Source organism: Lycium ferocissimum, unplaced genomic scaffold (assembly GCF_029784015.1).
Source record: "Lycium ferocissimum isolate CSIRO_LF1 unplaced genomic scaffold, AGI_CSIRO_Lferr_CH_V1 ctg10932, whole genome shotgun sequence".
NCBI classification, from domain to species: domain Eukaryota; kingdom Viridiplantae; phylum Streptophyta; class Magnoliopsida; order Solanales; family Solanaceae; genus Lycium; species Lycium ferocissimum.
The window spans coordinates 1-24,173 of NW_026713563.1; the positions used below are offsets into that span (position 1 = coordinate 1).

A 24,173-nucleotide genomic window follows, 5' to 3' on the forward strand; every position below is an offset into this window, starting at 1 on the left:
TCTGTTCACGAAAGTCTTTCCATCCCGAAGAGACTTTCTAGTGCTTTTGAAGAGAATTGTTGGTTTGACTGATGAACTACATGGAAAATAGACCTTTCTTTGATTTGAAGCAACATTTTTTGAAAGTAACAATTCCATTGAGTCCATACCTAAAACATTATCCTGTCCGGCATTCACAATTATCATTGAAGTTTGCTAGCATATCTATTTGCCACCAAATTTACCTTGTCCTCGTCTTACAATTGTGTATATATTTATCTCAAACTTTTTCTTGTGATTGAAAGCACACTATTCCTTAAATTTTGCATCCATTAGATGGCTAATGTCATCCAAGATACTAGATATTACTAACCAGTAGTGGCAAAGTGTGCCTCTTTCTTCTCTCCCTAGTAGTCCTTGTTTGTCTCACACATTACTCTTTGTCAAGCATCAATATATAGTAATCCTTATTCTATTTATTCGTAGGATTTCCGGTGCCAATTATAGTAAAGGTAAAAAGACTTTCTCCATCTTTTGGATAGGGTTGGGGGAGTTTGAAGACTTTTTCTAGAGATGAAATTCTGAAGGATGACTATAAATAAACAATCTTGCCGAGCTATTCCTTGAGTAACATAGACAGAAGATGTTCTCCATTTCCTGCATTTCTCAACTTCTCCCTCCAGTCATCCACGTTTGTTGATGTTCACCTCTCTCAAACTATTTATTGAAGATAACTTACTTTTTCATTGCAATATTAGAATGATGTAGAAGTTTGTCAGCTTTAAGATGTTTAAATTGTGGCCAGTATTTGATGAAAAGCATTATAGCTGAATGATCAAGCTTTCTACATTTCACATTTTTCAAGAAGCACAAGAAACTACAGGGAAATGCACGTCTTAATTTGTTTCGCAGTCCTCATATATTTTACAACGTAAATGATGCTCAGATATGTGTATATTGCATTTCTGCACTATTTATATCATGCTCTTGTCAGATTTTTGTAGTTCTCTTGTGCATAATAGTACTACCTTTACTTGAAGGGGTACTGATGACCCGAGAAAAGATGACCTTTAAATCTTTAATTGCTCTAGTACCTTTTTGTTTAATGAAAATGATGTAAATGGCCTAGATAGCTTTACAGATTTTTGAGCTAGCTAGAGCTGTACAACCAGCTTGGAAGCCTTTAAAAAGGTGAATAAAAATACCACGAAGTGTGCGTGTATAAGTACCTGAAATCTACATTCTTTAGGTGGTAAATCAAAATCTAATTGAAGAAAAATAGTCAGTAGATTAATTATTTGGAATTTAATGGTTCTTCAATCAGTTTTCTATTGCATTAGGGTTTCATTTGAGATATTTTCTTCATTAATATGGTTCTGTGAAAATGTTTTAATTTGCATATTTTGTAGGAGCAAGTTGAATCCAATTGCTAATCCGACTTTTTCTGGTGCAGGTTTCCTTGAATCTCTTTGGAGGGACATTGATATGAACAGACTCCACCATGACCGTAATGACGATTTGAATCTTGTGATTATATCCCATGGTCTAGCTAGTCGTGTCTTTCTGATGAAGTGGTTCAAGTGGACGGTTGAGCAATTTGAGTATCTAAACAATTTAGGAAATTGTGAATTTCGAGTTATACAATTAGGGCTTGGTGGAGAATACAGCTTAGCGGTCCACCATACTGAAGAAGAGATGCTAGAATGGGGACTATCCCCTGAAATGATTTCAGACCAAAAATGGCGAGCTCATGCTAGCAGGAGTTCATGGAACGACAAATGCTCTTGGTACCTTGATGCTTTCTTTGACCATCTAGCTAATTCAGATGATGATGATTATGATGAAGTGAAATCAAACTTCTCCGACTAGTTTAGTGCTGCTTTTGGTGCACTTGTTCTGATTCCTTACATCATGTAGTCTATATGAGTAATTAATTTGGTTATTTACAGAGGTAGTCGTAACATCCATTTGACTTTCATGCGGTAGTCCACTTTTGGGGGCATAGAGCATTTGTTTGATTTTGTTGCATTCAATATCAGTAACATCAACTAAAGAGCTGATTGTAAATTTTAATCAATTGTCTTTATATCATGAGCAAACTGTGGATTTGTTTTGGCAAGGAACTTCTAAAACTGAAACCAACATAAAGAACATGAGATTTCCTCAAAACACCACTCAAACCACATGGATCTTGTCTTGTTCTTTCACCACTTCTATAGGACTTCATATCCCCTAACTCTGCAAAAGCTATATGGAGCGACTTTTTCTTTTCTGCTTGTCTGTGGATCCCTTTGATCTTTTTATGTGGTTGATGCCGGATAGTAAGAAATCAGAGCCTTCAAAATTCGTACGATCCCCCTTTCGATTAACTTTTTGCGAAATTGTTCTTGACATCCCAATAAATCCATGAAGTGTACTCCGATCTTGAAAAGTACTCTACCCTTTAACAACTTTGTTTGAAAAAATATATACAGTGCAGATAACGTGTTCCAAAAAATTCATTTGCCATCTATCTTAGTTTATCGGGGCAAAATTTTGCTGGTGTTGTGAAAAATTGGGGAATATGACTTAGCTTCTCCATGCCAAGTTACTCGCAATTGCGTGGTCGATGTTAACATAACCATTATAACTTCATTGAAGAACCGGCTTGAAAAGGAAAAACGCATGTGGGGGAGCATTGCATGCATTACTTTGGTCGTACTGCACCAGATCACTCTATGCTTATGTCACACCCTCAAGACCCTTTCACTCATAGCCAAGCTAAAGGGTTACAAGTGCTTGGATTAATGACCTTGGAGACATCATTGACATATCAGACACTGCTACATAGGAGGGAGGACCAGGAGTTGGAAGCTGAAGATGACCGCCTTGGACAACCTTGAAAAATTGTTGGAACTGAAGCTGAAATAGAGCTTCGCAATCGCGAGCTGCAGGCTGCGATATGATGTAAGAAGGAAAATGCCAATTAGTTGAGCTGAGCTGGCAGCTAACATGTCAAGTTAGTTATGGCAGTTAACGAGTTAGTTTGGAAGTTAGTTACTGGACTTGTTACTTGTGCGGTGGAATAACAGGATAGATTCTTGCATTCATTCTTTCATTAGAAGTCTATAAATACAATGTAAATATACATTTGATCTATTCACGAAAATAATACTCTCTTCTCTCTTTTCTATATTCTTCTCTATAGCTAATCTGTCAGATTGAGTCATTGGATTAACATTCCTTTTCTTTAAGCTCTGCTCCTAGAGGTGATCTCATTTGTCAATTGCATTTGTGCATCAATTGGTGTTAGAGCTATCGACCTTCGACAATGAAACTATGACCAGAATAAAGAATCAAGATACACCAGCTGAGGAAATGGAGGATATGTTGTTGCAGATTCAAGAACATTTACAGAAGTTGATGGAGGGGATGACCAGTATGAACGATCACAACTCATAGACTGACAAGGAATTGATCGATATCAAGGAGGCCATTAGCCATATGAACCTCAAGGGAAATGAAAAGGAGCCAGGAAGAGGTGAATCATCGAATGACAAGGCTTGTTCAGTCGAATTTCAACATGAATTTCGAAACAGAGAAACTCACAATGGTGTCATACCTACTGGTAGGTTCTTCACTCAAAGATTTTCTAGCCATGATTTGAGAAATTTGTTACAAAGTGGACCAATTCTTTTCTATGGATGAGGTTCCATTTGATCAAAGAGTGATGGTGATTTCTATTCATCTGGAAGGGGAAGCAATTGTGTTTCATAGGTCTTATATGAGATCTAAACTCAGCTGTCGATCCTACTTGGACTAAGTATGTATTGGCTTTGAATGAGAGATTTGTTGAAGGGTTTGAGGACACTATGGAGGCATTGAAGAATCTAAACTAGACCGGCAATGTCAAGGAGTATCGGCTGAGTTTCACAGACTATTGACTGTAGTGAATTTATCAAATGAAAATGCTATCGATTGTTTCTTAGGAGGGATAAAACCAGAACTGAACAAGTCTGTGAGGGTACAATAACCAAGAACTTTGATGCAAGCATACAAGATTGTCGGGGTACAGGAGGAAGTTTTTGAAGCACAAGCTCAATACTGGGGCTTAAATTCTGTTGCTAGTCCACAAAATCCTATTCTTCCCCCTCCTAGTAAATTAGGGCGCTTATCGGGCGGTTCGGTTGGATATTTGGGCTTAACGGTTTAGCTTATCGGTTATTAGATTTTAAATGTACTAATTTGCTAACCTAACCATCAAGAGATCGGTTGGTTCGGCAACGGTTATCAGTCGGCTTATCGATTAATTAACCAAGTCAATTTAAGAAAAGAAAACCCAAAAGACTCAAAAATCGGATCTACTAATAGGGCCAGAACATGAGTTTTCAACAAGTACCGGCACTGTTTCACTGAACCAAGAACAACACTTTTCCTTATTATATCCCGATCATATATGGTCACATTAATCTATCATACAATCAAGTAAATGAATTTATTACGTGAGAAAATAAAAACTCAAGGATCACAAGTACCTAAGCAAAATCATCTCATGTACAAGGTTAGAACTAGCATGCACATCCAATACAAGGGAAGAGACTGATGAATAAAAAGGTTCTCAGATTGAGCAAAAAATAGAGGCATGCTTGTCTAAGAAAATTTGAATATAGAGATGTCAACCCAGGCCCAAAATCGCTGCTTGGCAAGGCACCAAGCCAAGAAGATTAAAAAGATCCTTGTCGTATAAGGTACAAATAACCATCTCAAAAGAACCCATGATAAGAACTTGTAAGTCTTTCAACATATGGTTGTACTAGTTTTCAACAAACCTACAGCAACCTGGATCCAAGACTTCAGGAACTCCTTCAAATTAATCAAGGAATTATGAAACGAAATGATAAGATACTGATACTGAAAGGAAATGTTCAATTTATGCATATAAAGAACCATGGAATTGGCACTTACTTGATGGTGTCACGCCCCGAATTCAACCCTGATTCAATAGGCATCTGATGCTAAGGAACCGCACCGCAAGCAAAGTTGAGGTACAACAAATTGTCCCAAATTCATATTCAACAACACATTTTAAGCTAAACTAAAATAAGACAGTTATAAGTGGAAAGTCGAAGCGATGTAAATAATCATAATTCCGAATATCTGTTAAGCATGGAAAAACGCCCCACCAAGTCAAACAGTGACTTCAACAAATACCCACAATACTGACCTCTATCTATGGAGCTTCTAAGAGAAATAAGAAAATAGTCTAACTTCGGAACACAACCCGGAACTAAAGGCAATAAAATTTAAAGATAGATGGAGTTCCACGAACAAGCATGTGGGCTCACCAATAAGCCAGGAAAGTAGCAAGTCAACCTACTCCGTACGATCGTTACGAACCTGCTCTTCTTCATTACCTAACATACTATCAAAAACAACAATGGTAAGCTTGAGTACTGGGTACCCAATGGGTATCTACGAGACAATAGTTATAGCAAAATATACAATCATAAGTATCATGGAAAAAGGTATTAAGACACTATTGATGTTATATCCCGCATTTTGTACATTGGGACAATCCGAGCTAACTGCGATAAGTTAAGGACAAGACTATTCCGGGATACGAGGTGGAGACTTTTAACCACGATTTTGTTTAAGGCGTAAGTTGCTTATGATTTTATTGGTATGGAATATTGAGAAAAATTTGGGGTTAAAAATGAATTATGAAAAGTTGGCAAATCATGAAACATAAGGGCCAAGTGGCCGGCCACATGGGGTGTGGGCCAAGGCCCACATGGAAGCTTAATATATGTAGTTAAGTGATGACTAATTAATCATCTTCATCATTTTCATCACTTAGAAAATTCAAGAAACTTGGAGAACAACAAAGAGAGGCCATTCGGCCATAGGACCGAAAATTTGAAGGCCCTCAAAGAGTGATCAAAAAATAATTTTCTTCTAGCTTTTCTACCAATTGGAAGGTCCTCTATAACGTGGAGTAGTTGTTGGAACAAGCAAAACGCTTATTCTTGCAAAACACCACCCTAGCCGAGTGAAGAAGTTGGGTGAAGAAGGTAAGGTTTAATCTTCATTTTCATATGTTATGCATGGTTTGTGTATGTTGTAGAGTGTGGAAATGAATGAAATTCATGAAAGTATGGTGTTGATGTTGTAGTCGTGTGTGTTGTGTTGTGGCCGTGTACATGTGGTGTGGTGTAGGAGTGATGAATTAATTGTATTTAGCATGTTTGGGTGTTGTTGTAGTGTGTAGAAATGGATGAAAATTATGGAATTTGTATGTGGATGTTGTGGGTCGAATATGGGCCGATTTGGTGTAGGCATGTTGAACTAATTTTATTTAGTATTTTTGGTTGTTGTTGTTGTGGAATTTATGATGAAAATGAAAGTTTAATGATTCAAGTTGAAGTTGTAATTGTTGTGGGCTATTTTAGAGGCCAACGTGAATTGTATGTAGTTTCTCGTATTCATGAGAATAATGTTGTTAAAGTGTGGATTGTCGGTGTAGTTTATGAAATTGGAAGGAAAAGAATGTGTTGTTGTTGTTTTCGGGTTTGGGGTGGTTTCGGGTGAGATGGTGTTGTCACGACCCAACTCCGTAGGCCGCGACACGTGCCCTAGTTGGGCACTCATACGTACCTTAACCTGAATTAGCAAAATATTAAAAATAAACAAAGTCATAATTTAGCAAGGACAAGTGGGCATGCCGCACGAAGGCCGATAAGGCCGTCACAAAACATAAATAACTCTAAACGTACGCAAATCTCACGAGACACATATACAGAACCCACATCACATGTCTACAGACCTCTACAGAACAAAACATAATCATATGACGGGACAGGGCCCCGCCGTACCCAGAATAAATACGTACATATGCAGCAGAAAATTTCATATCAAAATATGGGCTCCGGACAAAGGAGCACTTCAACAGCTGAGCAGATAACCTAAGCAACGGGTCCACAAATCAGTCGTCTGTACCTGCGCGGCACGAAACGCAGCCCCCGAAGAAAGGGGGTCAGTACGAAAAATGTACTGAATATGTAAAGCAGAGCATGTAACAACTAAAATTAAAATCGAATTTAATGTGCGGAAAACAATGGAGATGCATAGGTGATCAAAAATGCGTACCAGAAATCATACGTAATGCATGCAGAAAACATATGCAAAAGCCGGCCCCGCTATGGGACTCGGTGAACAGAGCAGAGGCGCTCCCTTCTGTCCCGCGCCAAAACACATCATACTTCGGAGTAGAGAATATCTCCGAAACGCATCGTAACATACCAAATGGCCACATCGAACATAATCGTGAGATATCGCATAAGCGTACATGGCACATCATACACCACAACCCATGTACGTACATACCGCCCCTCACACCGGGGCGCGGCGAACAATGCGAGACATACGCTTGAGAACATATCCCTGCCCGGCTCGGTGGGAAATATTGAGGCATCCACGAGTGGAGTAGTGAGAAACTAATGCAATAAAATACCATAAAAATTTCCAGAGACTCAATGAGGCATAAGGAAATGCAAATCAAGTAACGAAATCGGACGGAATCATAGTACGTACCTTTCGGACATCACAGCAGGTTATGTCGGAACAGAACGTTCGGATTCGGGTACATATCAGAGCACATCATAGGACGTGACGGATTATTTAAAACAATTTTTAAGTAACAAATAGAGGAGTAGTTAAAACGTTCCCTTTTAAACCGTTCGAAGACAGGTTATAAACACAAAAGGGTAAAATTGGAAATAGTGGACCCACCTCGGGTCAAATGAGGTGGCATACTTAAATCATAAGCATTAGACTCCGCAAGGTTATCTATGAAGGTTTCAAAGCGTTTCAAAATCGTTTGCGAAAGATACGAAGGTTTAGGTACTTTTATATGCAAAAACAAGCATTATAGTTCAATTGTACTGAATGAATAGTATTCAAAAACAAACTCGAATTTCTGGGAGCGGAATTATCCCTAAGGTTCCGTTTTCGCCTAATAGGTCTAGGACGTGCCAAATAAAGAATAGGTAAGCTTTACATACCTTTCTTGCCCTTCACGCTTGCCAAAACTTCAATCCCGTTTCGCCAAAAATCCGCAAATGGTCATCCTTACCGAGCTACTATTCATGCAAGCTAACATTTCAATCGTGGTTTCTATCGGCTACCGAAATTTCGGCATCACTTCCCTTTTTCTTCAATCTTCTTTACTTGAGTAAGTTGTCCATTTGAAGAAACAAACCTCCTTTCTTCCAAACCAACCACACCAAGTTGTAAAGGATCTTGAACTTAGTAAGAATCCAAGAAGAAAGAAATTTTTAGGATCAAAGTTGACAAGCTCTCAAATTTTTTTTTCCAAGAGCTCACGGCCGAATGGCCCTTTTGAGTGTTCTTGCTCTCTCTTGATTTTATTTTCTTGAAGCTTCTACTTAAAGCTACATATACAACATGCCCTCTTAAATTTGTCACATGGACAATTAATTATGGGCTTGGCCAAGGCCTCTTGGCCGGCCACCCCATCTCTTTTGGGCTTAATTTTCCTTTTTTTTTTAGCCCAATTGATCAAAATTCCTATTTGTAATTCCCGAAACCAATTCTCAAAATTCCAATTTTGCCCTTAGGCCTTCTCCGGTGCTTCCCCATTCAAACCTCCATAACCGACATACACATTTTAAGAAAAATCCAAACATGATCTTTTTCCTCACAAACCAAGGTTATTTTCAAATTTGCCCTTAACCTCCCTTAATATTTCCGCATCAATATTTCCTTAAACATTGTATGCACATTAAGTAGAATCCAATTAGAATACCACTTTTGTCACGACCCAACTCCGTAGGCCGCGACACGTGCCCTAGTTGGGCACTCATACGTACCTTAACTCGAATTAGCAAAATATTAAAAATAAACAAAGTCATAATTTAGCAAGGACAAGTGGGCATGCCGCACGAAGGCCGATAAGGCCGTCACAAAACATAAATAACTCTAAACGTACGCAAATCTCACGAGACACATATACGTAACCCACATCACATGTCTACGTACCTCTGCGAACAAAACATAATCATATGACGGGACGGTGGCCCCGCCGTACCCGTAATAAATACGTACATATGCAACAGAAAATTTCATATCTAAATATGGGCTCTAGGACAAAGGAGCACTTCGGGGTCTACGCGAATATAACCTAAGCAACGGGTCCACAAATCGCTCGTCCGTACCGCGCGCACGAAACGCAGCCCCGAAGAAAGGGGGTCGCACGAAAAATGTCTTGAATATGTAAAGCGAGCATGTAACAACTAAAATTAAAATCGAACGTAATGTGCGGAAAACAATGGAGATGCATAGGTGATCAAAAATGCGTACCGTAAATCATACGTAATGCGTACGTAAAACATATGCAAAAGCCGGCCCCGCTATGGGACTCGGTGAACGAAAGCAGGCGCTCCTTCCGTCCCGCGCCAAAACACATCATACTTCGTAGTAGAGAATATCTCCGAAACGTATCGTAACATACCAAATGGCCACATCGAACATAATCAGCCAGAGATATCGGCATAAGCGTACATGGCACATCATACACCACAACCCATGTACGTACATACCCCCCCTCACGGGGGCGGCGAACAATGCAGAGACATACGCTTGAGAACATATCCGGCCCGGCTCGGTGTGGGAAATATTGAGGCATCCACGAGTGGAGTAGTGAGAAACTAATGCAATAAAATACCATAAAAATTTCAGAGACTCAATGAGGCATAAGGAAATGCAAATCAAGTAACGAAATCGGACGGAATCATAGTACGTACCTTTCGGACATCACAAAGAAAGTTATGTCGGAACGAACGTTCGGATTCGGGTACATATCGTAGCACATCATAGGACGTGACGGATTATTTAAAACAATTTTTAAGTAACAAATAGAGGAGTAGTTAAAACGTTCCCTTTTAAACCGTTCGAAGACAGGTTATAAACACAAAAGGGTAAAATTGGAAATAGTGGACCCACCTCGGGTCAAATGAGGTGGCATACTTAAATCATAAGCATTAGACTCCGCAAGGTTATCTATGAAGGTTTCAAAGCGTTTCAAAATCGTTTGCGAAAGATACGAAGGTTTAGGTACTTTTATATGCAAAAACAAGCATTATAGTTCAATTGTACTGAATGAATAGTATTCAAAAACAAACTCGAATTTCTGGGAGCGGAATTATCCCTAAGGTTCCGTTTTCGGCCTAATAGGTCTAGGACGTGCCAAATAAAGAATAGGTAAGCTTTACATACCTTTCTTGCCCTTCACGCTTGCCAAAACTTCAATCCCGTTTCGCCAAAAATCTCGCAAATGGTCATCCTTACCAGTTACTATTCATGCAAGCTAACATTTCAATCTGTGGTTTCTATCTGGCTACCGAAATTTCGGCATCACTTCCCCTTTTTCTTCAATCTTCTTTACTTGAGTAAGTTGTCCATTTGAAGAAACAAACCTCCTTTCTTCCAAACCAACCACACCAAGTTGTAAAGGATCTTGAACTTAGTAAGAATCCAAGAAGAAAGAAATTTTTAGGATCAAAGTTGACAAGCTCTCAAATTTTTTTTTCCAAGAGCTCACGGCCGAATGGCCCTTTTGAGTGTTCTTGCTCTCTCTTGATTTTATTTTCTTTGAAGCTTCTACTTAAAGCTACATATACAACATGCCCTCTTAAATTTGTCACATGGACAATTAATTATGGGCTTGGGCTAAGGCCTCTTGGCCGGCCACCCCATCTCTTTTGGGCTTAATTTTCCTTTTTTTTTTAGCCCAATTGATCAAAATTCCTATTTGTAATTCCTCAAACCAATTCTCAAAATTCCAATTTTGCCCTTAGGCCTTCTCCGGTGCTTCCCCATTCAAACCTCCATAACCGACATACACATTTTAAGAAAAATCCAAACATGATCTTTTTCCTCACAAACCAAGGTTATTTTCAAATTTGCCCTTAACCTCCCTTAATATTTCCGCATCAATATTTCCTTAAACATTGTATGCACATTAAGTAGAATCCAATTAGAATACCACTTTTGTCACGACCCAACTCCGTAGGCCGCGACACGTGCCCTAGTTGGGCACTCATACGTACCTTAACCTGAATTAGCAAAATATTAAAAATAAACAAAGTCATAATTTAGCAAGGACAAGTGGGCATGCCGCACGAAGGCCGATAAGGCCGTCACAAAACATAAATAACTCTAAACGTACGCAAATCTCACGAGACACATATACAGAACCCACATCACATGTCTACAGACCTCTACAGAACAAAACATAATCATATGACGGGACAGGGCCCCGCCGTACCCAGAATAAATACGTACATATGTAAAATTTCATATCTAAATATGGGCTCCGGACAAAGGAGCACTTCAACAGCTGAGCAGATAACCTAAGCAACGGGTCCACAAATCAGTCGTCTGTACCTGCGCGGCACGAAACGCAGCCCCCGAAGAAAGGGGGTCAGTACGAAAAATGTACTGAATATGTAAAGCAGAGCATGTAACAACTAAAATTAAAATCAGAACAGAATGTGCGGAAAACAATGGAGATGCATAGGTGATCAAAAATGCGTACCAGAAATCATACGTAATGCATGCAGAAAACATATGCAAAAGCCGGCCCCGCTATGGGACTCGGTGAACGAGCGCAGGCGCTCCCTCGTCCCGCGCCAAAACACATCATACTTCGAGTAGAGAATATCTCCGAAACGTATCGAACATACCAAATGGCCACATCGTAACATAATCACCGATATCGGCATAAGCGTACATGGCACATCATACACCACAACCCATGTACGTACATACCGCCCCTCACACCGGGCGCGGCGAACAATGCAGTAGACATACGCTTGAGAACATATCCGGCCCGGCTCCGTGGGAAATATTGAGGCATCCACGAGTGGAGTAGTGAGAAACTAATGCAATAAAATACCATAAAAATTTCCAGAGACTCAATGAGGCATAAGGAAATGCAAATCAAGTAACGAAATCGGACGGAATCATAGTACGTACCTTTCGGACATCACGGAAAGTTATGTCGGAACGAACGTTCGGATTCGGGTACATATCAGAGCACATCATAGGACGTGACGGATTATTTAAAACAATTTTTAAGTAACAAATAGAGGAGTAGTTAAAACGTTCCCTTTTAAACCGTTCGAAGACAGGTTATAAACACAAAAGGGTAAAATTGGAAATAGTGGACCCACCTCGGGTCAAATGAGGTGGCATACTTAAATCATAAGCATTAGACTCCGCAAGGTTATCTATGAAGGTTTCAAAGCGTTTCAAAATCGTTTGCGAAAGATACGAAGGTTTAGGTACTTTTATATGCAAAAACAAGCATTATAGTTCAATTGTACTGAATGAATAGTATTCAAAAACAAACTCGAATTTCTGGGAGCGGAATTATCCCTAAGGTTCCGTTTTCGGCCTAATAGGTCTAGGACGTGCCAAATAAAGAATAGGTAAGCTTTACATACCTTTCTTGCCCTTCACGCTTGCCAAAACTTCAATCCCGTTTCGCAAAAAATCCGCAAATGGTCATCCTTACCGAGTTACTATTCATGCAAGCTAACATTTCAATCGTGGTTTCTATCCTGCTACCGAAATTTCGGCATCACTTCCCCTTTTTCTTCAATCTTCTTTACTTGAGTAAGTTGTCCATTTGAAGAAACAAACCTCCTTTCTTCCAAACCAACCACACCAAGTTGTAAAGGATCTTGAACTTAGTAAGAATCCAAGAAGAAAGAAATTTTAGGATCAAAGTTGACAAGCTCTCAAATTTTTTTTTCCAAGAGCTCACGGCCGAATGGCCCTTTGAGTGTTCTTGCTCTCTCTTGATTTTATTTTCTTGAAGCTTCTACTTAAAGCTACATATACAACATGCCCTCTTAAATTTGTCACATGGACAATTAATTATGGGCTTGGGCTAAGGCCTCTTGGCCGGCCACCCCATCTCTTTTGGGCTTAATTTTCCTTTTTTTTTTTTAGCCCAATTGATCAAAATTCCTATTTGTAATTCCCCGAAACCAATTCTCAAAATTCCAATTTTGCCCTTAGGCCTTCTCCGTGCTTCCCCATTCAAACCTCCATAACCGGCATACACATTTTAAGAAAAATCCAAACATGATCTTTTTCCTCACAAACCAAGGTTATTTTCAAATTTGCCCTTAACCTCCCTTAATATTTCCGCATCAATATTTCCTTAAACATTGTATGCACATTAAGTAGAATCCAATTAGAATACCACTTTTGTCACGACCCAACTCCGTAGGCCGCGACACGTGCCCTAGTTGGGCACTCATACGTACCTTAACCTGAATTAGCAAAATATTAAAAATAAACAAAGTCATAATTTAGCAAGGACAAGTGGGCATGCCGCACGAAGGCCGATAAGGCCGTCACAAAACATAAATAACTCTAAACGTACGCAAATCTCACGAGACACATATACGTAACCCACATCACATGTCTACGTACCTCTACGAACAAAACATAATCATATGACGGGACGGGGCCCCGCCGTGCCCCGTAATAAATACGTACATATGCGGCGAAAAATTTCATATCTAAATATGGGCTCGGACAAAGGAGCACTTCAACACCGAGCAGATAACCTAAGCAACGGGTCCACAACCGTCGTACGTACCGCGCGGCACGAAACCCCCCGAAGAAAGGGGGTCGACGAAAATGTCGAATATGTAAAGCGAGCATGTAACAACTAAAATTAAAATCGAATGAATGTGCGGAAAACAATGGAGATGCATAGGTGATCAAAAATGCGTACCGTAAATCATACGTAATGCATACGGCAGAAAACATATGCAAAAGCCGCCCCGCTATGGGACTCGGTGAACAGAGTAGAGGCGCTCCCTTCTGTCCCGCGCCAAAACACATCATACTTCAGAGTAGAGAATATCTCCGAAACAGATCAGAACATACCAAGTGGTGTCACACCCCGACCTCACTAGGGTGTGATGGGCACCCGACTCTCCTCAGAGTCGAGCGAACCCTTAAACATTCGCATAATAAAACCTGCCATTTCGAAAAATTTTAAGAAAACATGAAACTTTTCAAACAACAATCATTATCTGGAAATACAAACTCTTTTAACATTTACAATCTACTCGCACTTCCCGACGCACTATCCACAGGACACTGTCTGCAAAGTCTCTAACATATGCTAAAAACCATGACACGAACACTTTGACTCGGCAACACTCCGAACTGAGGTGGAGCTCGCCAATCTCGCGGGGACAACTTCTAGCAAGTCTCTCTCTTCATCCGGTGTACCGCGTGGCATGAAACGCGCCCCCGAAGAAGGAGGGTCAAGACGGAATATGTACAGAGTATGTAAAGCGATTACAAATAACAATCACTACTCAATTTAGAAGAAAAGAAATCACAACCAAGCTCATTACCTGCAGCCCTCGGAGGAAAATATAAACGTATACATGGGGTCCTAGAACAACCCTTAAGTAAATAATACAATGAACACACATTCCTTAAGCAAAGGATGCAACCTAACCCGTGTGTCGCCTCCGACATACCAATGAAATAGTCCGCCCGGACGGCCGCTTCCGGCGCAATAATAATGATGATAATAATGTTAATAATAATAATAATGATAATAATAATATTAGTAATAATAATAATAGTAATCCCCTTCGGGTGTTGCCGCTTCCGCATAATAATAATGATAGCCCCTTCGGGCGTGCCTCGGCATAGTAATGATGATAGCCCCTTCGGGCATTGCCGCTTCCGGCATAATAATGATGGTAGCCCCTTCGGGCATTGCCGCTTCCGGCATAATAATGATGGCCCCTTCGGGCATGCCGGTCCGACATACGTCTATCCTGGCCCCATCGGACATGCGGCCCCGGCATCCCAGCCCGCCCGGGCATGCCACTCGTGACATACGGCTATCCCGGCCCCATCGGGCATGCCACTCGTGACATACTACTAATCCTAGCCCCTTCGGGCATAATGATAATAATAATATTAGATATCGCACCCCGCCCGGAGTGGTTTTGAAAAGTTTAAATAATAAAATCTCACACCCCCATCGGAGTGGTTTTGTACGCACCCCCTTCGGAGTGGTTTTAGAAAAAGCCTTAGAAAATAATATATCACACCCCCTTCGGAGTGGTTTTAAGAAAGCTTTAGAAAATAATATATCACACCCCCTTCGGAGTGGTTTTCGAAGAGTTTATAAAATATCACACTCCCTTCGGAGTGGTTTTGAAAAGTTTATAAAATATCGCTTAATGGAGCCATTTATGGTAGTTTCAAGACAATTCGATTACATTCCTGCAAGTTACGGACGTTTGAGCATTTTCCAACAAGATATAAGCATTCTAGTTCAATCGCACCGAATGAATAGTGCTCAATTTCGAATCGAATTTCGATAAACGAATAACCCCCGAGGCTCAAATTCAAGCCTAGTATACCTAGGACATGCCAAAAGAAGAGAGGGATAGCTTCACATACCTTTCTTGTCCTTTACGCTTGCCAAAACTCCAATCCCGTTTCGTCGAAATCCGCAAATGGTCATGTTTACCAATTGTCAATAGTAGACCCTCTTGGCTTTCAACTCTTCCATTCTTCTCTTGTCTACAAAAATTTGGGCAGCATCTCCTCTCGTAAATACACCGTCCCGAGAATTATGGCTCGGCCCAAATATCAACAACAATACCCAACAACAATATCAACAACATCAACAATCGACTAGAAACGCATTCTAGCGCAAATAGTCTCGTTTTCCAAATAATGCAACAACTTCCAATCTAGCTTGCATTTTCAAATCAATGTCGATGTTTTCATATTCATTTGTCACTCAAGGTCATTCCAATACAATTCAAAGTCATTTCATATCATTCTTACAAAATATTCGTAATTATGCAAAATATACAAAATATGCAAACTTTCCACCCAACCATAGTTCATCCAACACTTCTACATATTCAACATACATATTCACAACATATTTCCGTTTTCCAATTTCATCAACCATAATCATAATTTACATCTTAACAATTTCATTTCCATAATATCACAAAATCATTCTAAAGTGACATAATCTTCTACATTCCAATTCAATACCAACTTGATTCATCAAACCTTTATTTACATCACAAACACCACAACAACACAACTAGCAAACTAAATGGAATTTAATCCATCTCCTCCTCCTTCCATGCAATACACGGCCAACACACACACATCCATAACACACAAAGTTTCCATACTTTTCATTCATTTCTACATACTATAACATATATAACCTTCCATAACATACAAAGAATATGAAATTCTTACCTTTCTTCTTCAACTTCTTCACTTGACTAGAATACGGAAACGACGAAACCAAGGCTCAATCTTCCAAACCAACTACGTCAAGTTGTAAAGGGACCTTGAATTAGTAGGGAAACCACAAGAGAATAATTTTTGGATCAATATTTTTGGCTCCCTTTTTCTCCTCTCTTTGGCCGAATAGGCCATGCTTCTTTTTCTCCTTCTTTCTTTCTTTCTTTCTTTCTCTCCAAATTCTCTAGAATTGTCATGAGAATTATGACTAATAAGTCATATATATATATTGCTACAAGCATGTGAGAAGCACATGCCTTTTCTCTCAATTTCTCTAGATTTTTCTTTTTTTTTTTTTGAAATTAAAAGATGACTTAATTTATCATCATTTTCATTCTTTTCTTTTTCCCTTTTTTGTCACATGGCCAATATGGCCTCTTTGGAATTTTCATGAACCTTAGGTAAAATTCCCATTTTGCCCCTCGACTTTTCTCAAAATTACCATTTTGCCCCTAACCTTCCACATTATTTCCGTTGGCCATTTTGCAAATTTCTCTTTTTACCCTTGGCCTTTCTCAATATTTTCATGCCACCAAGGTTCATAAATAATATTCCTAACAACTCGTACATTAAAATAATTCTTGAAGATGATCTTGTCCTTAGCTTTCCACGACTTTCTCGAATTATCCGAATGCAAGAAACACGGGATATAACAAGTGACCACATCAGAACATAATCAACAGATATCAGCATAAGCGTACATGGCACATCATACACCACAACCCATGTACGTACATACCTGCCCCCTCACACCGGGGCGCGGCGAACAGTGCGAGAGACATACGCTTGAGAACATATCCCGGCCGGGCTCAGTGTGGGAAATATTGAGGCATCCACGAGTGGAGTAGTGAGAAACTAATGCAATAAAATACCATAAAAATTTCCAGAGACTCAATGAGGCATAAGGAAATGCAAATCAAGTAACGAAATCGGACGGAATCATAGTACGTACCTTTCGGACATCACAAAGAAAGTTATGTCGGAACGGAACATTCGGATTCGGGTACATATCAGAGCACATCATAGGACTTGACGGATTATTTGAAACAATTTTTTTAGTAACAAATAGAGGAGTAGTTAAAACGTTCCCTTTTAAACCGCTCGAAGACAGGTTATAAACACAAAAGGGTAAAATTGGAAATAGTGGACCCACCTCGGGTCAAATGAGGTGGCATACTTAAATCATAAGTATTAGACTCCGCAAGGTTATCTATGAAGGTTTCAAAGCGTTTCAAAATCGTTTGCGAAAGATACGAAGGTTTAGGTACTTTTATATGCAAGAACAAGCATTATAGTTCAATTTATGAATGAATAGTATTCAAAAACAAACTCGAATTTATGGGAGCGGAATTATCCCTAAGGTTCCGTTTTCGGCCTAATAGGTCTAGGACGTGCCAAATAAAGAATAGGTAAGCTTTACATACCTTTCTTGCCCTTCACGCTTGCCAAAACTTCAATCCCGTTTCGCCAAAAATCTGCAAATGGTCATCCTTACCAGTTACTATTCATGCAAGCTAACATTTCAATCTGTGGTTTCTATCTGGCTACCGAAATTTCGGCATCACTTCCCCTTTTTCTTCAATCTTCTTTACTTGAGTAAGTTGTCCATTTGAAGAAACAAACCTCCTTTCTTCCAAACCAACCACACCAAGTTGTAAAGGATCTTGAACTTAGTAAGAATCCAAGAAGAAAGAAATTTTTAGGATCCAAGTTGACAAGCTCTCAATTTTTTTTCCAAGAGCTCACGGCCGAATGGCCCTTTTGAGTGTTCTTGCTCTCTCTTGATTTTATTTTCTTGAAGCTTCTACTTAAAGCTACATATACAACATGCCCTCTTAAATTTGTCACATGGACAATTAATTATGGGCTTGGGCTAAGGCCTCTTGGCCGGCCACCCCATCTCTTTTGGGCTTAATTTTCCTTTTTTTTTTTGAGCCCAATTGATCAAAATTCCTATTTGTAATTCCCGAAACCAATTCTCAAAATTCCAATTTTGCCCTTAGGCCTTCTCCGGTGCTTCCCCATTCAAACCTCCATAACCGGCATACACATTTTAAGAAAAATCCAAACATGATCTTTTTCCTCACAAACCAAGGTTATTTTCAAATTTGCCCTTAACCTCCCTTAATATTTCCGCGTCAATATTTCCTTAAACATTGTATGCACATTAAGTAGAATCCAATTAGAATACCACTTTTGTCACGACCCAACTCCGTAGGCCGCGACACGTGCCCTAGTTGGGCACTCATACGTACCTTAACCTGAATTAGCAAAATATTAGAAATAAACAAAAGTCATAATTTAACAAGGACAAGTGGGCATGCCGCACGAAGGCCGATAAGGCCGTTACATAACATAAATAACTCTAAACGTACGCAAATCTCACGAGACACATATACAGAACCCACATCACATGTCTACGTACCTCACGAACAAAACATAATCATATGACGGGACGGGGCCCGCCGTGCCCGGAGAATAAATACGTACATATGCGACAGAAAATTTTATATCTAAATATGGGCTCCGGACAAAGGAGCACTTCAACACCGAGCGGATAACCTAAGCAACGGGTCCACAAATCGGTCGTACGGCACACGCGGCACGAAACGCGCCCCCGAAGAAAGGGGGTCGGTACAAAACATGTCGAATATGTAAAGCAGAGCATGTAACAACTAAAATTAAAATCAGAACAGAATGTGCGGAAAACAATGGAGATGCATAGGTGATCAAAAATGCGTACCAGAAATCATACGTAATGCATGCAGAAAACATATGCAAAAGCCGGCCCCGCTATGGGACTCGGTGAACAGAGCAGAGGCGCTCCCTTCTGTCCCGCGCCAAAACACATCATACTTCGAGTAGAGAATATCTGCTTCGAAACGGATCGCAGCATACCAAGTGGCCACATCGTAACATAATCAACGGATATCAAGATAAGCGTACATGGCACATCATACACCACAACCCATGTACGTACATACACACACCCCCTCACACCGGGGCGCGGCGAACAATGCAGAGACATACGCTTGAGAACATATCCTGGCCCGGGCTCAGTGTGGGAAATATTGAGGCATCCACGAGTGGAGTAGTGAGAAACTAATGCAATAAAATACCATAAAAATTTCCAGAGACTCAATGAGGCATAAGGAAATGCAAATCAAGTAACGAAATCGGACGGAATCATAGTACGTACCTTTCGGACATCACAAAGTTATGTCGGAACGAACGTTCGGATTCGGGTACATATCGAGCACATCATAGGACGTGACGGATTATTTAAAACAATTTTTAAGTAACAAATAGAGGAGTAGTTAAAACGTTCCCTTTTAAACCGCTCGAAGACAGGTTATAAACACAAAAGGGTAAAATTGGAAATAGTGGACCCACCTCGGGTCAAATGAGGTGGCATACTTAAATCATAAGCATTAGACTCCGCAAGGTTATCTATGAAGGTTTCAAAGCGTTTCAAAATCGTTTGCGAAAGATACGAAGGTTTAGGTACTTTTATATGCAAGAACAAGCATTATAGTTCAATTGTCTTGAATGAATAGTATTCAAAAACAAACTCGAATTTACGGGAGCGGAATTATCCCTAAGGTTCCGTTTTCGGCCTAATAGGTCTAGGACGTGCCAAATAAAGAATAGGTAAGCTTTACATACCTTTCTTGCCCTTCACGCTTGCCAAAACTTCAATCGTTTCGCCAAAAATACGCAAATGGTCATCCTTACCAAGTTACTATTCATGCAAGCTAACATTTCAATCTGTGGTTTCTATCTGGCTACCGAAATTTCGGCATCACTTCCCCTTTTTCTTCAATCTTCTTTACTTGAGTAAGTTGTCCATTTGAAGAAACAAACCTCCTTTCTTCCAAACCAACCACACCAAGTTGTAAAGGATCTTGAACTTAGTAAGAATCCAAGAAGAAAGAAATTTTTAGGATCAAAGTTGACAAGCTCTCAAATTTTTTTTTTCCAAGAGCTCACGGCCGAATGGCCCTTTTGAGTGTTCTTGCTCTCTCTTGATTTTATTTTCTTGAAGCTTCTACTTAAAGCTACATATACAACATACTCTTAAATTTGTCACATGGACAATTAATTATGGGCTTGGGCTAAGGCCTCTTGGCCGGCCACCCCATCTCTTTTGGGCTTAATTTTCCTTTTTTTTTTGAGCCCAATTGATCAAAATTCCTATTTGTAATTCCCGAAACCAATTCTCAAAATTCCAATTTTGCCCTTAGGCCTTCTCCGGTGCTTCCCATTCAAACCTCCATAACCTACAGACATACACATTTTAAGAAAAATCCAAACATGATCTTTTTCCTCACAAACCAAGGTTATTTTCAAATTTGCCCTTAACCTCCCTTAATATTTCCGCGTCAATATTTCCTTAAACATTGTATGCACATTAAGTAGAATCCAATTAGAACCTTAATTCCTACCATTCCGAATTATTTCCGACTTTTCCGATTACGTATAAAATGCGAGGTGTAACAGGTGTTTTGTTTGGGTTGTTTTGATCATTGTGCGGATTGTTTGAAATGTTCTTGAATCTTGATTGAATGATCTCGGATTAGTACTTGAACTTGTGAGCGATGATGTTAGCTTGAAAGTATGTAGTTGAATTGAATGTAATTGGATGTCGTCGAATTATGTAGAAAGGAGTTATTAATGTTAGAATACGTTTGAAATTGATTATTGATATTGTTAATATGGTTGTTGGTATTGTTGTTGAAGATTTGGCCGAGTTGAATTCTCGGGGATGTTGAGTTTATAGGGGAAATGCTGCCCAAATTTTTGTAGATAAAGTGCTAGCTTGGGAATTGGATTCCTAAGTGCTCATGACTAATGTTTGACGTCTAACGACATTATTGTAGATCTCGAGAAGCCGAGACTTAAGTTTGGATTAGCTTAGGAAGCGGACGAGGTATGTAAAGCTTACTCTTTCCTTCTTTTGGCATGTCTTAGACGGAAGTAAGATATGACATGATTTGTGCCTTGGGGTAACTCCATTCTTAAATTCCGAGCATGTTTACGATTCTTATTCGCTTCTTGATGTTGGCATCCTTAATATGGTCAAGCTACGGTCTTTATGTCTTTTATATGATTGGATTTCAATGTTGTATAAAGAGTCTTTGTTCTTAAAAGATTCTATGTCTAAGAATGTCCGTAACTTTCATAGACAGAACCGGATTGCGTTAATATGTTCGAAAATGATTCCATAACGTATAATGCCCGTAACTTTCATGGGAGGACTCGGATTGGTTTGATACATGTCTACGATCCCTCAAATTTCTTTTAATGCAGCCCTAATGATATTTAGAACGGATTTGATATGACTATCGTTTGATACTCGAGCGTTGATTTGTCTACTTATCTATCGAGTCGAAATGATGATTTCATGTTTAAAAGTCCCAAGCTTATGATTTCAATGTGAATATGAGAATGTTTCTATGATGATTACGACGATGATGATGATTTATATGCATATGGTTTCTCACTACTCTGCTCGTGCGAGCTGTTATTACTTCTTTCACTGCGTCCCGGGCCAGGGCATGTATTCGTGCAATTCCACTGCATTATTCACCGCGTCCCTCACTAGAGGGCCGAGGCACGTTATTCACCGCGTCCCTCACTAGAGGGCCGGGGCACGTTATATGTTATGATGATGGCGCCTGCCCACAGGATGGGCCAAGTATGATATACATGATGGAGACAGGATCTCCTTTACCGAGTCCCTCATTAAAAGGCCGGGACACGCTATTCACCGAGTCCCTAACTAGAGGGCCGGGTACGGTCTATATATATATATATATATATATATATATATATATGATGGCATGATAATATGATGACATGATGATATGATGATTTTATTTACCGCGTCCCTCGCTAGAGGCCGGGCACGTTATATATATATGATATGATGATTTTATCTACCGCGTCCCTCACGAGAGGGCCGGGGCACGTTATATGCATATGTACATGATGATCGTTTACTTATGTCCCTCAGTCCCATAATGGTCTGGATATGATATTGATACGCATGATTTACGTTTCAGAGGCAAGTCTTACGATTTTTATGCTCCTTATTTCAGTATGATTCATTTCTCGTATTTCATGCTTTACATGCTCGCACATATTCCGTATCGACCCCCTTTCTTCGGGGGGGCTGCGTTTCATGCCACGCAGGTATATACGGATGAGTAGAAGATGTTCCAGCCGGATTGGGGAGCTCCATCTCTTCCCGGAGTGCTGCCGAGTCAGAGTGTATATGATATGGTATCTTGAGTTAGAGACTTTGCAGACAGAGTCATGTATAAAATATGTCAGTTTTGTAAGCAGCTCTATAAGCCGATGTATCATTATGCATTATATCACAGATTTCATATGATTACAGGTTTTATTCGATTTGAGAAAGATGAAAAGTATGTTGTTCTTTGAAAAACTTTCATTATGCACTCATGTCATGATTTAAGGGCCCAGTATGATTATGAGTATCACGGGAGTCAACGGGTTCGCTAGGCCCTAAGTAAGGGTCGGGTGCCCATCACGCCCTAATAAGTTAGGGTGTGACAAATTGGTATCAGAGCGGTTCGTCCTAGGGGTTGTCTGCAAAGTCGTGTCCAGTAGAGTCCTGTTTATGGTGTGAAGCGCGCCACATTTATAAACAGGAGGGTACGGGGCATCTAGGGTGGTTACTCTTCTTTCACATCTGAGATCGTACCATAGAGCCAAGTCATAGGGCATGAGATTCCTTATACTAACCTTCGGTTTCAGCAGAAGAATGGCATCGACGGGGAGAAAGTGACTAGCGATATTGGAAGTTACAAAGCACGCAGTAAGCAAAGGTATGAAAGGTATATGTCGGGTGAGATATTGAAGTACGATTGAAATACAAGTTGAAGATTAAAAGGAAAGTAAACAAGAAAGTGTAACGGGTGCGAGTTTGAGTTGGGCATACGAGGTATGTTCATCATTTTAAATCTCGTTGTTGATATTGGAAGCCCCGTGTGGCTGTGATATGATATGATATATATATTTACATTTGTTGGCCCTGTGAGGCATTGTTGGTATTTCCTGTGTGCAGGTTTTGAGATAGTAACAATTACAGAGGAAACTCTGCCGAAATTTTCCTAGAAATAAAGAAAGAATGACACTTAGGTTTGTAATATGTCCTGAAAGGTCGTGTCAATGGTAATGATAAGATTTGATTAAATTGTGAGTACGGCTGACCTCGAGAAATAAGTTAATTGCCGAATTGGGGATAATAGTAATTAGAAGGTCGATATCGATATGGTAAAAAGAATTTGGAAAGGGCTTGTGATATTAAGAGACGATTTAGAAGAGACTGGCAAATCTTGAAAGAGTGTTATATTAAGGTACCGACTGAATTGATAAGCAGGGATGAATTATGACGAGCTTATAGTTAAAAGAAGTAATTGTATGATTAAGACAAGAGTACAGAGGAAAAGAATTGTGACGGATAGGAATGTATTGATAAGACAGCTTGTGAAATGTTAAGGATAAAGTGGACCAGAAAGGGTAAGAAGTTAAGAAGTGTTACATTATAGGATTGATTACGAATAAGATATAACGTGAATAGGATAAGGATTGCTATGGAAATAAGTGAAGCCTAGTGAGAAAGCGGCCAAAGCTATGATGTGATCTAGGTAGCTAGAATATAAAGGCGAGTGTGAAACGGAAAAATGAGCTATAGAACGAATAAGGAAGGCTTATCAAGTTCTGCAGGGGAAGTTTGGAATAAGGGTTATATAATAACGGAAGCGGTAGCGAGTGTA

At 39.7% G+C, this 24,173-nt stretch overlaps 1 protein-coding gene across 1 annotated transcript; it reads left to right on the plus strand.

Moving 5' to 3' along the window:
* The first annotated feature begins 11 nt into the window (after nucleotides 1–11).
* On the plus strand, nucleotides 12–2,070 carry LOC132041614 (phosphoglycerate mutase-like protein AT74). Its single transcript, XM_059432312.1, has one exon. It carries the CDS (start codon nucleotides 1,288–1,290, stop codon nucleotides 1,846–1,848), a length of 561 nt encoding a protein of 186 aa, XP_059288295.1. The 5' UTR covers nucleotides 12–1,287; the 3' UTR covers nucleotides 1,849–2,070.
* Nucleotides 2,071–24,173: the final 22,103 nt, after the last annotated feature.